Source organism: Sander vitreus, chromosome 5, assembly GCF_031162955.1.
Source record: "Sander vitreus isolate 19-12246 chromosome 5, sanVit1, whole genome shotgun sequence".
Taxonomy (NCBI): Eukaryota; Metazoa; Chordata; class Actinopteri; order Perciformes; family Percidae; genus Sander; species Sander vitreus.
Genome location: NC_135859.1, coordinates 33922151 through 33937951, shown reverse-complemented (window position 1 = coordinate 33937951; position 15801 = coordinate 33922151). Strand labels below are relative to the sequence as shown.

Here is a 15801-nt window from a genome sequence, read left to right as displayed (position 1 = left end):
GCATGGTATTGTCATTAACAAAACGCAGCAGCAGTGGGAGGTTGTGGAGCTCTTCTTGTCTTTGTGCATGCAGTGATGAGAAGGGTCCCAACCACAGTGAGAGACCCACAACACTCACTCATGCTTTCTCTCTTCTCTCCCCTCCACTTCAACCTCTGAGTTACACTCACTGCTCTCCTTTGGATTATTTCTTCTTCTTTTTTTTATGCTGAAGACACTTGTGGAGGATTGAAAAAAAAAAAAGACCCTGCAAGGAGGATTAACTTTGCAACTTTTTTTTCCTTTATTGAAGTTGGTTTTATGAGATTTTCTTCAGGTGGAATAATGCCTTTGCGTTGGAGTAGAAGCTCCTGGTTTCCAGTTGTGTTTGGTGCTGCGCTGGTTGTTCTTACTGTGGGTAATGCTGGACCGAACCAAGACAAGAAGCAGCCACGGTCTTCCTCATGCTTTGGAGGCTTCGATCTCTACTTTGTTTTGGACAAGTGAGTTACCTGACACACATGATGACTCGGCATGATCTCTGTTGACAAGTGAAAGCTATTCATGTTGAATTCCAATACAAACATTAGCTATATGATAAGATATGTGATATATTTTATTTACGTGTCATGCCACTAAATGACCCATCTCACACGGAACTGCATGACACCAATACAAAAGACATTGTATCCACAGCTTCAGGTCCAGTGTCCACACACAACATACTCTACTTTGCACAAAATCAAGAATAAAGAAAACATATTACAGCAGCCACAACACAATAATGTAACCCATAAATTCAACTTGAACCAACCATTTCATAAATAAAACAAAAAACTACACATACACACAAAAAAATAAATAATATCATCTATGCTGTCTTCCTTTGTAGCCCATGCTTGTTCTAAAAAGTCTGCAAATAAAAAAATTTTATTTTCAAAACTACCAAACCAAACAGATCTATATCCTGCCTCACCTCTTACTTCAACTTTGTTAAATAACATATCCAGTTAAATAAGAGAAATGTATTCTTTTGTGATGTCCTGCATTGTATGTATCTTATTGGCTGAGAATATTCCACTCACCTGTCTCTGCTTATGGCCTTAAAAAAATAAAAGACTTATAAAGCATTATAATGAAAGCATATTTATGCATGAAGTACATTTGCAATATTTTCTGTTGTTCCTGTGCTTCTCCCATCATGGTCTGCCAAAATGTTTTCATGACGTCATAACCGTTTCTGTTATCATTACGCCCCCTGGTGTCTTGTCGTGCAGAAAGAAGGACGGATGGGCCGATGATGCATTGCTCTAAAAGGCCTCGATCTTTACATTTCAGCTTTGCATGTGTCTACAGATGGTAATGATTAGCGGTGTGTTAGATGTTTCCCCCATTCATCAGTCAGCTGTGGGCTGCACAGACTGGTGTTCATCCTCATTAACATAACATATACCACGTGGGCAGTTGTTTTTTTTTTTTTTTCAGAATTGTGTGCACCGAAAAAGAGCATTGTTACATCTCTTCATCTTCTTGGAGTTCTAACATAGTCTGTGATTCTTACGTAGGACACAGGATGTTTGGCCTCTCTGCAAAGTTGGATACATTACTTGATTTAGAAACACTTTCCATGTTTTTGCTGACCTGTGCTTTCTTTCAGCCACACATCATGGGCACCTGATCAGAACTACCACATTGAACATTGACTTGTTAACATTTTTGATGAGGGGTGATATGCTCCCTGTAATTTCTTAGTGAAAACTCTTATTTCCATGCTCTACTGATTTAGCTAAACAGGAATTGAGCAATCTCATCAACAAAGTGAGTCAAGTGGAAACTATTTAAGGTTCTCAAAAGGGGTCAATGTCGTACACAAGAAGTGTTTACCTGAGTTTTCCGGACTGGGAGTCAAATAGAAAGCACTTTATGCTGTAGATAAACAGGCACACAGCTCCTCTGGCACTTAATGTAGCCAGGCTGTAACAGAGTGCCCACCTTTTGACATTTGTGTTTTGCAAATGTGGCTTAAAGTGCCCATATTATGGATTTATAGGGATTTGGGGTGTTATTTTGTGTCTCTGGTGCTTCTACATGCATACAAACTTGGAAAAAACTTGGTTTCTGAATGTGTCCTGCCTTCAGTCCCCAGGTGAGCTGTTCAAAATCGGCAGGGCTTTTTACGTCACTAGCCGAAACGAGGTGGCTAACTGTAGCATGCTAGCGCTAGCATGCTAGCTCGTTCTGAATGGCAAAACACTGCTACAACACACACTAGTTCACTATAATCTACAAAATAACTACTTACATGTCCCTATTCTGCAGGTATTCCACGCAAAGTTGGAAGTGTGCCCTCGTGTCTCCCGGCTAATCCTGCCTTGTACTGCTGAAGTTGTAGAAACAAACAGCTAGCTAGCTCATGTAATCCTTACCTAGCTACTGGGCATGTGCGACTCCCAACAAAGATGTTACAGCAGTGAGATGTCTCACTCTGTAGCTAAAACAGAGACCTGAACACACAGGGTGAAAAGAGGAGCTGCAGCAATGTGCAGTACAACAAAAATATGGTGTTTTTTGAAAATTATACCATGTAAACCTATTCTGGTACAACCTCTAAATACAATTATGAACCTGAAAATGAGCATAATATGGCCACTTTAAAACTACTTGTTTATATTTCATTTTATTTTTACCACAAGCCAACATGTTTGCCAACTAGCCTTGGTCAACAACAAATGTTGTCTTATGTGGACGTTAGGACTGCAATCGTCCAACTCCCTCTCTCATAGCTCTCCCTGCAGAGTAGTGGTCGACCGTCATGTTTTTTTTTTTTATATTGCGATGCCAATATTTAACCCTCTGGGTTCTAAGGGTATTTTCACATATCTTCTTAACACTTGTGTTGTCTTCCCATAGAGTTTGAACTTGATGTCCTTCCGGGTCAAAATTGCAAATGAACTTTTTTTTGGATCTTTTTCCAAAGTTTTTCAACGCTTTTTTAAATACATGATCAATAAACATTTCAATGACATAATACCAATTTATTTTGTTTAAAAAAACAGAAATTGTGGATTATTTTGACTGATAGTTAAGATCAGAGGATGTTGAGTGGATCACAGTATATTTCAAATGCTATAAAATTGAAAAAAAAACACACACAATTCAATGAAAGTAATCATTCATTTTACCTGCCAAGAATGTTACATGGCTTCCATACAACGTACATCCACGCATTCATGTTATTTTGAGGCAATTTGGTTCAAAGAAACTCATAATTCTGATATAAAAATGGGTCAAATTTGACCTGAGGACAACACAAGGGTTAAATGTACCTTTTTAGGGTATTTGCATAAAACTGATCCCCAGGTGTTCCATTTCAAAATGTTCAGAACAAACTATAAAACACAGTTTAAACGAAATGCATTTTGATAAGCATAAACACTGATACATGCAAGCTCGCAAACTGCCTCACCCTTTTGTAACCAGATAAAACTGTATTGTATCTATATTGATATCTTCGGATAATTAGATCATCCATACTGAGAAGCTTCTCTCCTCCTAAACCTTTTATCCCTTTATCTTTCTTTCCTAACAACAACAGAGCAGGATACAGAGGACTTTGTGGCCCTTGCTACAATCCAATCAGTGGTGGAATGTAACTAAGTACATTTACTCAAGTACTGTACCTCAGTACAAATGTTGAGGTACTTGTACTTTACTTTTCATGCCACTTACTACTTTTAATACTTTAAGTACATTTTGAATGCCGGACTTTTACTTGTAACAGAGTCTTTTTACAGTCTGGTTTTAGTACCTTTACTTAAGTAAAGAAGTAGTAAAGAATACTTCTTTCACCACTGTTTAATAATAGGCTGTGGTGTGGTTTGGTGCTCGAGGTTGCAGTCTTTTGACGAATGTCCATTTTCATTGACTTCTTTCACCACTGAATCCATTAAAAGCAGAAATGTAAACAGCAGGTCCGTTTGGAGTTCATTAGCAAAGAGGGATCAGAGTTGTGATGACAGAGCTGGATGCATAAAGGCGTAATGAGGGTACAATAACACTGGTATAATTGCAGGTGCATTTATAGAGATGTTAACAGTAATCTGAGGAGCATGACAGCAGCACCAGCCGTGCTGCCCAAAGCATTTACTCATGCAGGACTGTTCCGCAGGCTCTTTCTAGGCTCCTTTTCACTTTCGAAGTCTAAACCATTGACAAATTACTGACGTACCGGCACGGTCCCAAATGTACTTTTTTTTTGGCTGGTGAGTGAAGCATATCTACCAGCTCCTTCCAGCATTTGGCTGGTGGATGGTGCTAATTTTGGATCCTACCTACTGGGCACAGGCCCAGGGGTCAGGGGGCGATGACTTCAAAGAGCTGCAAAATGACTTCTTCAAACATAAAACCACTACAAAGACACACTAAACAACTACAAAGAGACATAAAAGAACTACCATGAGATGCAAAAGACTTACAAAGAGATGCAAAAGGATTAAAAAGAGATGTAAAAGGCTTACAAAAAGATGCAAAAGGCTTACAAAGAGATGCAAAAGGATTAAAAAGAGATGTAAAAGGCTTACAAAAAGATGCAAAAGGCTTACAAAGAGATGCGAAACTACAAAGAAATGCAAAACAGGGAGGGAGTTTTTCCTCGTCACTGTCGCACTAAATGCCTGCTCTTGGGGGAACTGTTCAGCCCAGTCTCATGGCAGTTCGTGAAATGGTTACGTTATTGAATCTATTGATTCGTGAAGAGGACACTATTATGTCGTTTTTTTACGTGTAGTGATTACGAATTTTAATTTAATGTATTTAAATGGGAAGCATATTTCGTGATCACAGCACAGGGAGTAGGGAGTAGTATGAAAAGCAGAAAATCCGCGTAGGGAGGTTGGTTGGGGGGGTGGATGGGTCAAACAACAAAGGACTTTCACTCCGGAGACTGGAAATCACAGCCGGCGTGTTGCAGTTCCTTTCCGCATTATTCTCTTCCAAACCACAACTGTCCCGTTGTTTTCGGCGTGTCCTGCGTGTGACGGTTCCTTTCCCAGTATCTTCTTTTCCTAAGCTCAACCATACCGTTGTTGTGGCATTTCATGTCCCCGTTGTTGCGTGCCACAGAGACCACGGATCGTGTCCCTGCGCCCAGGGATCGCGTCCCCGTGTGGTGGTCCATTCTGTTGTTGTCGCCGGCGTGTGGCGTTGAATTTCCCCGTTGTGGCGGTCCGTGCTGTTGTTGTCGCCCGCGTGTGGCGTTTATTTTCCCCGTTGTGACGTTTAATTTCCCAGTTGTTGCGTCCCCCAGAGCAGCCCAGTGTCATGGCAGTTCGTGAAATGGTAACGTTCAAAAATCGTGACCTGTACATGAAATAAAAGAGAAAATCGTGACCTGTACACGAATCAATAAATCAAAATAACGTGACTATTTCACGAACTGGCGTGAGACCGGGTTGGTCTAGACCACACTCTATAATTTACAAAGACCCAACCATTCAACCCGGTCTCACTCTATCTGTAAAGTGACAAGATAACTCTTATGATTTGATACTATAAATAAAATTGAATTGAAAACAACTACAAAGAGACATAAAACGAATATAAAGAGACACAAATAGACCACAGAGGAAAAAAAACTACTACAAGGGGACATACAATTACTATTAGGAGACACTAAATGTCTACAAAGAGACACAAAGCAACTGCATAGACACAAAAGAACCACTTAAATATGCAAAGAGACAAAAAAGGAGACACAAAACCACTACAGAGAGACTCAAAACTACTACAAGGGGACATAACATGACTATGAGGAGACACAAAACGACTACAGAGTCACAAAACCACTACATAGAGAGACAAAAAGGACCACAAAATTATGCAAAATAACAACAAAGAGATGCAAAACGACCACTAAGAGATCTAAAACTACTACAATTGGACATAAAATGATTACAAGAAACCACAAAACAACTATAGAGACATAAACCGTTGACAAAGAGACATAAAACAAATATTAAAGGACAAATCCGGCGCAAAATAAACCTAGGGGATAATAACACGTGTACCGAGTCGACCGTTCTCTGGGATTTGTTTTCATGCTAATCGAATGTGACCAGTTTTAGCACAAACCGCTAATTAGCTTATAATGCTAGTCGTCGGGGCACGGGTAAAGTAAAAAGAAATCTCTATTTCTATACCACTAACAAGGCTCAAAATAGCACCACGACGAATGCTGTGCTTGAGCTATGTTACTGGTTACACGGCGTTCGTCGTTGGACTGGCACAGTCTTTATAAACTATCTTTTTAATAAACTGTCTGTACACTTACAAAGTTCTCAATGCTTCGGTTTACATGTAGGGACCCTCATTATGCTACCGTGGAAGTGTGGTGCTATTTTGAGCCTTGTTAGTGGTATAGAAATAGAGATTTCTTGTTACTTTACCCGTGCCCCGACAACTAGCGTTATAAGCTAACTAGCGGTTTGTGCTAAAACTGGTCACATTCGATTAGCATGAAAACAAATCCCAGAGAACGGTCGACTCGGTACACGTGTTATTAACCCCTAGGTTCATTTTGTGCCGGATTTGTCCTTTAAGAGACACAAAACGTACAGTAGTCATTCTGTGTCTTGTGTAGTGTGGAGGTGGTGCAAGGCTTTTTAAGGGGCCCAATATCTTATAATCTGGTCATGGTCATGCATTTTAGATCTACAGCAGTGGTGAAAAAAAAGAAATCCTTACATTAATTTGGCTTTTCCTTTCTCAGATCTGGGAGTGTGCAGCATCACTGGACAGAAATCTACAACTTTGTTGAACATCTAGCTCATAAATTCATAAGGTAAAGCAAATCCTAATTGTGCCATCCAGTGTCTGTGGGAAAACATACATGAATGATCACTGATCTCAGTGTATCTACTCTTCTCCTTGCCCCAGTCCACAGTTGCGGATGTCCTTCATTGTGTTCTCCACTGAGGGAAGCATCTTAATGAGCCTGACAGAAGACAGGTGGGTGCAGATCCCTTCAAAACCACTTTTAATCCTTTGCTTTTTTCTATCATGCAGCTGAGAGGAATGAGTGTTATAGCAGATTTGGACACAGACCATGCAGTTATGATCCCTCTGGATTTTTATAACCAAGAAGATTCCAGACAGATACTTTCCCTCGAGTTATCTGTCTACAATGTCGTCGGTCTGCACAACTACTTCATCATGTGGTTTTTTGACACATTGTGGGCACTTTATGTGTCTAATCTTTCCTCAGCAGTGTCACAAAATATTTTCATTTTCACTGCTTCCCTCATATCTTATTCGACAAAGGGCTCATTTCCTGTCAATCTGCGTGATTCTTTCTCGAGCCAATACAAACCAAGACTGTTTTAATCCATCATGTGTTACACATTGCTGTTTTTTGCACGCTGCCCTGATGGAAACTATGACTCCGTCACCACCACGCCTCACAGTGTCTGTTTGTAGTCCAAAATATGTTCACAAATGAATCTGACAAAGGAAATATTTTTCAATTAGATTAGATTAATCAACAATGTGGGTTACGTCGTCTTCTGTATGTCTGCTCAGGGAACGCATTCGTAAAGGTCTGGAGGAGCTCCACAGGGTTCTACCAGGGGGAGACACCTTCATGCATGAGGGGATCCTGAGGGTGAGCCACCTCTGCATGTCCAACAACAAGTTGTTTTATCTCCAAACTGGCTCCAGAACAAAGTGAACACACTGTCCAGAGAGCTAAAGGGCTGTTTTGTTAGAGCAGTTCCTTTATGTACTGCATGCTACCAGATAGATATTCTACTGTTTCAAACCAGCTTTTCTTTTTTTCACAGGCCAGTGAGCAGATATACTATGGAAACACCGAAGGTGTGTTTTACTTTTCTTTACTTAGATGGGCAAACAGTAAATTGTTTCAAATAACTAAAGATAAATTAGAACATTTTTTAATGTATGACCAATTTTGTCTATTCAGCGGTTCCCAGCTATAGGGTTTAAAAGGGGGTCACAAGATACATCTGAGGGGTTGTGAGATGATTAAAAAGTTAGGGTCAAATAAAAAGATTCTGCTGCATGATATTGCAGCAGGAAAATCCTGACATTTTGATTCTGTTTTTTTAAAACTGAATGGAAAAACAAAAGGTGGGTACCGTATTACCTTTCTTTGCTTAGACAGGGCAAACACAGTAAATTGTTTCACGTAACTAAGGATAAACCAGAACTTTTTTTTAATGTATGCTCAATTCTTTTTCTAATTTCTATGGGTACTTCAAGTCAGCAGCTCCCAGCTATGGGGGACGCCTACGGGGGTCACAAGATACATCTGAGGGGTTGTGAGATGATTAAAAAGTTAGAACTTCAGCATTTTTCTTGCAGCAAAAAAGATCCTTTTTTCTTTTTTAACTGAATGGCTTCAGGCCTACAAATTATTCAAATTAAATAACCTGCTCACAGCTCAATGTTACATATTAACAAAGAATGAAGGGCTTTGAGTTGACTTTATATACTTTCAAAGCAGTGACGTCTCTGGCATTGATGGTGGGGCACAATAAATGCTGTGCTGTATGGGCAGCATCCGACTCATAAATAAAACTACACACAAACCTACTTGCTCAATGAATCCAAACACAAAAGCACCTTGTACATGAAATCACAACTGCACATATTAACATAAGGCGGAGCAGTAGTAACGGATTCCGTTTTTTGTCCTTTCCAGACTGAATGATATTGAAATCTTCTGGTTGGTGTAGTCTCAAAACGTGTAATTTCTAATTTCTGTTCTATTGGCAATGTACTAAATTTAACTTTTAATAAATTGTCAACTTGATTCACTGTATTTGGCTCGCTATCAGTAGTAGCTAACAAACGTAACTGACAGTTGTGCTAGCTAGTAGCTGGCTAGCAATGCCCATAACACATCAATTACGTTTCAAAAAAAGTCTTTGACGTAGGTCGTTCTATTATGTTTTATTGGCTATGGGGCCAACATGTTCGTGCTCTACAGCTTATTATTGAAAGCGCGCCGAACATGTGCACAATGTTTTTATCTGCTCACTTGATTAATGAATGCTAAAAAGCTAAAAGTAGCAGACTACTGACCTTAGGTAGATCGCCCATAGGAAGATATTTGGAATATATTGGACAGTGCTACCTTTGTAATATGTAATAAAACTAGCAAGAATGTTAGTTACAAAGAATATACATATACATTATATATTATTAGTTACATTGAATTATTGATCATGTCGTGCACTCCACAGCGCCATTTGGTGGAGCCCCCTAATGTAAAGACGTCACTGTTTTAAAGTGTCCCAAGCCAAAACAGGTGGGATCCACTGAGTTTAGTGACAGTGTGGATTAGCTCCTTGACTTGGAATTTACTTTGTGAATGAGTTAATTGTGTTCACACCTTCAGGGATGTAACTCATAACTGTACGATTTAAATGCTATCGGAAAAGCTACAAAATGGCAGTTATCTCAACATTGCTGCATGGTTATTTGCAATGGAGGATAAGATAAGATAAGAGTGTGTAATTGATAGCAGGAGGGGTGACTGAATTCTTTCTGCCTGCAGGTTATCGCACCGCCAGTGTTATCATCGCTCTGACAGACGGAGAGCTGCACGAGGATCTTTTCTACTACGCTGAGCGGGAGGTGAGAGATAAAATGAGTCACACAAATCATAACCAGGTGAAACATGTCACTGAGTGTGTGGAGGGCCAGATCAAACACAGACACCCTATACATCACCCTTTTGATCCTCTTACTTTAGTCTGGAAAAAATGGGGTCAGCGCATCTGGCAGATTTACACATCCGAGTCCAGTCGTTCTCCTCACATCTGCACTGAGATCTAATAATTTATTGGATTTTCAGCCCATTTGGGTAGAAGGTGTGTGAAAGTCTGAGGCGTTAATCAGCTTTGAGTGCCCTCTGACACATTGACGGCAGGGACAAAGTGGGGCTGACGTTTCCAGTAGCCAGGGGCAGAGATAGGGGGGCTTCTGGGGCTCCAGCCCCGAATGTTTTTTCAAAATCATTGAATCTTTTAGGTTTTTAAAATATCTTCAACTCTGTGTCATTTCCCTTCAGTCTCTCTGACTGGACCAGCAAATCAACGGAACAAAAGTTCTGTTACTGTGGAAATATCGCTGTTCATTCTGTGAACTCTACTGAAAAATGAGGTTTCAAGATCAGTAATGCTGCCAAATTCCTACCCTACCTACATTATGCAACTTAAAAATAGAAACATCAGACAATTCTTGCCTCTTTTTAGGTGGCAGGAGTTAAAATTAGTCACCCTCAACATTTGTTGTGATCTGGTTTCAGATTGATGAAGAGAGTTGGAGAACAGTAAAGCCCAGTTCAGACCAAAGATTTGCTGTCTCAGCTCGACTCAAACCAGCTGATGGTTTCGCTGCGACTCAACTGTTCAAGTTGCAGAGGCTGGTTTTAGAACGTAAGAGACGTCTCCTGTTTCAACAGCCAATAGAGAAGTCAGCTGGTAAAGTCAGCTATAAACTATAGAAATAAAATGAGCTATGATCCATTTTATTTTTATGTTACAAACAGCTGGTCGATATGGCAGAGTTTTAGACGGCGCCTCAACGACTGCCTGATAGCACGGTAACGTTCTCACTATCACTAACGTTATCCATGTTCACATTTACACGAAACAAATAAAGCTACAAAAAAGCCTAAAAGTCGGAAGTTACGGAAGTGAAAAGAGTGGTTGCTATGGAGATGATACACCGCCTCGTTTCGTCTCACTGGTGTGAACTGGCAGGTTTCAGAACGCTGCAGACCGACGCGTTGCAAGAAGTTGCAAGTTTCAACTCGTCTTGTCTCGTCTGAACTGGGCTTTACATACGAAACAGGATGTCGGCTCTACAGGATGATGCTTTTCCTCGGCAACTATCATGTTTTAACCAAATGATGTCCAGATTTGTGGGCATTCTATTAAAAAACAGTGCACATAGCTGCCGTAAATGGAGCACGCCCCCGGATCCCGCCTAGGTTTGGGCTGAGCTCTGAAAGTTTACCATACGTGGCTCCGCCTCTGGTCTCCATGCTGCAGTCTGTGCTCTCTTCTCACACCTTTAACATTCTGACAGCCAGATACAAAACATGATTACACGTTATCCAAGGCAGGAAATCAAATTGTGTGAGGAATCGGATCTCTACTGAAAAATGAGGTTTCAAGATGCAAGATTAGTAACGCTGTTTTACGCCAAATTCCTACCCTACCTAGGATATGTAACTTAAAAAACAAAAACATCAGAAAATGAGTCATCCTCAACATTTGTTGTGTTCCGGTTTCCGAACGATGAAGACAAAACAAACATCTCTTCGTTGCAGAGGAAACAATCATTTCCTCTGCAACTTTCAGGTTTTCCCCAAATGATGTACAGATTTTCATTCTATTATCAAATGGCTTGAAAAATAGTGCATATAGCTGCTGTAAATATAGCATGCCCCCGGACCCCCACCCCAGGTTTGTGCCCCGGATGTTTACAACGTCTGGCTCCGCCCCTGCCAGTATAGCTGGAAATGTTCCACTTAACGGCAGTAGGAGGTCTTAGGTTGCCATTCAGTGTCAGCCCTAAAAGCCACATGCATCACTACTTGTACACTATAATTTATAACTTGTAACTAAAGTATGTGGCTTGTGTAATCTGTTTTGCATTCAGGCATATGTGTGACATTTCTATCATCATGGAGTCTGACTAATATTATACACCAGGAACACGGTGTTGCCAACTTCTTGTGAAATCTCGACAAACACGAGTCCTTACGATGTTTTGGATGATGTTATGCAACGCGGAGGTGTAATTGATCCCAGGTGCTGAGCTTCTTCCCGTTTTTGCTGTAAATCTGTGTATATTTGACAGGCCAACCGTTCCCGAAGCCTGGGTGCCTCGGTTTACTGTGTGGGCGTGAAGGACTTCAATGAGACGCAGGTATGTTTTTAGTCAGTGCCTTAATGTCTCATGACGTCTAAGCTTCAGGGAGTCAGAGTGAATTTTAAGCTTTTAAATCAAACTCTGATTCAACATTGAATTGAATTTTATTTACAGTGTCAAATCATAACAAGACATTATCTCAGGACCCAGGAGACCCAACAAACCTCCCCCCCCCAAGAGCAAGCATTTGTTGCGATTGAAACCAGTGCTTTTGAGCAGTTATAAAAGAGCTTTCTGTAAAGGCAGAGTTCGCCCCAATTTAAAAATATACTTATATCCACTTATATCAATCTAAACTATTTATACGACCATCAAACACAGAGCAAATGAGCCCTTGGGACACTCTTCCCAGTGACCTGAAGTAAATGTTTAAGAGTTTAAGAGTTTAAACAATGACATGAGATGTACATCAAATGTCTCAAAACAATTTAAACAGCATTATCCACATATTTGGTAGTCTAGTGATTACAGTGTGAGTAAAGGAGACTTTTTCTCTTCATTATGTGGCGTGAAAATAGTTTAGTTTGTCTCCTAAAAACATGAAATTAGGTAATATTGTTGATTGGGTTCATATGAGTCACCGGTGTAATCAGTCATGCTGTCAGCTTAACTAATTCTGTGTCTCGGATGAATCAGTGTGCAGTTGTAATAACGTGTTTCCTCTCCAGCTGGCGAAGATTGCTGATAGTAAGGACCATGTCTTCCCTGTGAATGATGGATTTGAGGCCTTGCAGGGAGTCATCGACTCGGTGAGCATTTCAAATCGGGCCACAAACATTTTCAAACAGCACTTGCATTTACTTCTCGCTTTGCCAGACCTTCCTCCACAGCGCTGCCGAGGAGGGTCTGGCTAGTTCACACAGCATTCCAGGATGACAGAAAAATGTGCTCTGGTTTATTGGCATTTCTTTAAATTGGTGCAGGACCGAGCCACGGTGCCGCTGCAAAATAGCCTCCGGAAGGAACTTGTTTTGGTGGAACGTGTGTACGTTCAAACATAGTTTTAGTCGTGCAACAGAAACCTCTGATTGGACAGATAGTCTAGCTAGCTGTCTGGATTTACCCTGCAGAGATCTGAGGAGCAGTTAACCATAGTCCTCACAAATCCACCAGAGTTTAGAACGCCAACATGTCTGAAAACAAGGACATCAGGTGGAATTTCTGGCGGCAACGGAGCAATCCCAGAAGTGGAACGTCTTGGATATAGACTACTTAGTAATTTATTACTGTAATATTATTACTTTCCACAGTAATGAGTAGTGTAAGGGATTACAATTTCCAAAACAGTCATCATAATACAGTTACAAATCGAAGTAATGCCACGTTACTGCGTTACCCGAATGTGATTTGTTTTTTTGTCCAAGGTAGGCTTTCTTATATGATGACTTGACGTGTACGTTTGTCATAATTTAGCGTGCGGCAGAAGGGGTGCACGGGGTGGCTCTGGACCCCCTTTAATATGATTGCCCCCCCACTGGTGCCCCCTCCAATCCATTGGTCTAGAGTGCTGTCAATCTGACAATTGTGATTTCCTTTGGATCAGAGTACTGTCACTTGGCTGACTGTTCTGCCAATTTTCCCAGCCGTTGTCACATGACCAATTAATGTTTCCATGACGACTATCCAAAATTTTGATACCATGGAACCAGCACTGGATTTGTTTTTAAAGTGGCAGACTGAGCCTAAAGAAAATGTGTATTGTATTCGGATATACAATTAGTTTAAAATTAAAACGAAAAGTGAAACTAATAATAAATGTGACGTTTTATTAAGCAGAATTACATTGTGTTGTTCAATCCTATCCAATATTTTCTATATTTCTAAGCAGATTTTCAATGCTGCATTCTGACTAAATGCAGACTGTTTGCAGTTCTGCAGTTTGGCTGTGGTTGACTCCTCCTGTAAGGTTAATTATTGAATGTAATATAGTAATATAATGAGTAACATAACTAATTACTTTTGATACTAAGTAACACTTCCTGAGTAACTTGCCCAATCGCCAATAGTACCATTGAGGATGTACGTAGTTAAAAAGTAACTTGTCTTAGAGCTCCACAGAAAATCTTCTTGCTTTAATGTACTGCATCTAATCTAATGTACTGCCATCACTTTAGTTTTAATCCGTCAACATGCTGCTCACATAGCAAACAGGAAACAAGTTTAAAGCACGATAAGTTATTCCATCCATGAAGCCCAGCCAGGGACAGACTTGACTTCTAGGAAAAACCTGCTGTGACTTTCCTGCTTTTGATCATCACAGCTGATGCCTGGCCAAACACGATCAAAGCGTGTGCTGTATCTCTTAAGACCCACCTCAGCGGTGTTGACTTCAATTCTTTTGTATTTGCTAGCTGGAGAAACGAGAACCAGTTTGCCGTCGGCTATTGTCACTGGGATACGAGGTTTGTTAAAAGGTCAGGCATCTGGAGCAGATTAACATAAAACTGAAAGCTGTTGCTTCTCATTCACGTGAGCGGGGCAGTGGGTCACGAATCAGTCTTCTTCGTTTTCAGGGTTACAGTTGGTATGTCCTGGAGAGCAGAAAGTTCACGAACACCTGCACAACACAAATGAGAATAGATGGAAACTTCCAGTCCAGAGGCCCCGGTGGCAAAAGGTTAATTAATAGGCAAATAAAAGTCATGGCTGTGGCTAAACCTGTCATTCAGTTTATGTAGAAGAGTAGAAGAGTATGGTAAAGAAGCAGTAAGCTTTAAGTCTCCTTGTTCAGGCTGGTTTTCATGAATCGTTTGTACATACATCCAGTGTTGGGAAGGATACTTTCAAAATGTATTCCGTTACAGAATACAGAATATATGCCCACAAATGTAATTTCTAACATATTCCGTTACGTTACTCAATCTGAGTAACGTATTCTGAATACTTGGATTACTTTCACATTGAATTGCATTTTATAAGTGTAGGATTGCGGCCATCACATCCAGCTTACTAAACAGGCCTATTCTGGTGTGTTCTTCTGTTCCAACTGGCTGAATGTGGACCTGAACAAGCAGATAGATTGTTGTATTTGTAGTCCCGAACTGCATACTACAAAAATCTAACCGCAGTCTAAGCTACCGCGAGCTAATTTTAGCTAAAGTTAGTTAACATGTCAAACGGGGCTAGTCAATCTTTCAACGGCTCTGGGGCTAGTGAATCAGCACGTAGGAGAATGTAAAGTCGCACGTCAACAAGATGCTTCTTCAGGTTGGAGGTGGAGTCATTTGGACGCTGAAAGGAGGTTGGTTGCTGGCAAGCAGAGGTTGCACTGCACAGTTATATTTCGTTCTCTCTTCTCTTTCTTTAATGTGAGATGCTGTTTGAATTTCCAAGATAGAAACGCATTCCTGCTGTTGTGCTGCTGTTGTTACGGCTCCATCTCTACCTCTATCAGTGATCACGCAAATAGCTCACTTTTTCGTTTTCATATTGGGGCTTCTGGGAAATGCATGTTGCGAGAGTGAATAAACTCGTGAAAGAGAGAAGTATCGTCATGTAATCCATGGATTTCAACAATGTAACTGTATTCTAAATACCAACTATTTAAATTGTAACTGTAACGGAATACAGTTACTCATAACTTGTATTCTGAATACGTAATGCCGGTACATGTATTCTGTTACTCCCCAACACTGCATACAGGTACAAAAAGTAATGCATTGTAATTCATAAAATGTATTCTACGTTTTTGTTACTGTCAGCATAGTCTATATCCTCGACGTTCCACTCCCAGGATTGCTCCGTTGCCGATAGAAATTACGACGGATTTCACTCATTCAGGCCGGATATCTGTTGCCTTGGTCTTCCTTTGTGTTGGCACTTTAAACTCCAGTGGATTTATGAGGACTATGGTTAACCTTT

The 15801-nt window shown here is 40.5% G+C and overlaps 1 protein-coding gene across 1 annotated transcript in view; it reads left to right on the top strand.

Moving 5' to 3' along the window:
- The window catches only part of antxr1a (ANTXR cell adhesion molecule 1a), a 39510-nt gene continuing 23709 nt past the window's right edge, over nucleotides 1-15801 (top strand). The window contains exons 1-8 of the mRNA XM_078251596.1: nucleotides 1-482; nucleotides 6746-6817; nucleotides 6913-6984; nucleotides 7555-7636; nucleotides 7815-7848; nucleotides 9554-9633; nucleotides 11869-11937; nucleotides 12609-12689. Of these exons, the coding sequence (XP_078107722.1) occupies nucleotides 301-482; nucleotides 6746-6817; nucleotides 6913-6984; nucleotides 7555-7636; nucleotides 7815-7848; nucleotides 9554-9633; nucleotides 11869-11937; nucleotides 12609-12689 (672 nt within the window). The 5' untranslated portion in view covers nucleotides 1-300. The remainder of the gene's footprint in view (nucleotides 483-6745; nucleotides 6818-6912; nucleotides 6985-7554; nucleotides 7637-7814; nucleotides 7849-9553; nucleotides 9634-11868; nucleotides 11938-12608; nucleotides 12690-15801) is intronic.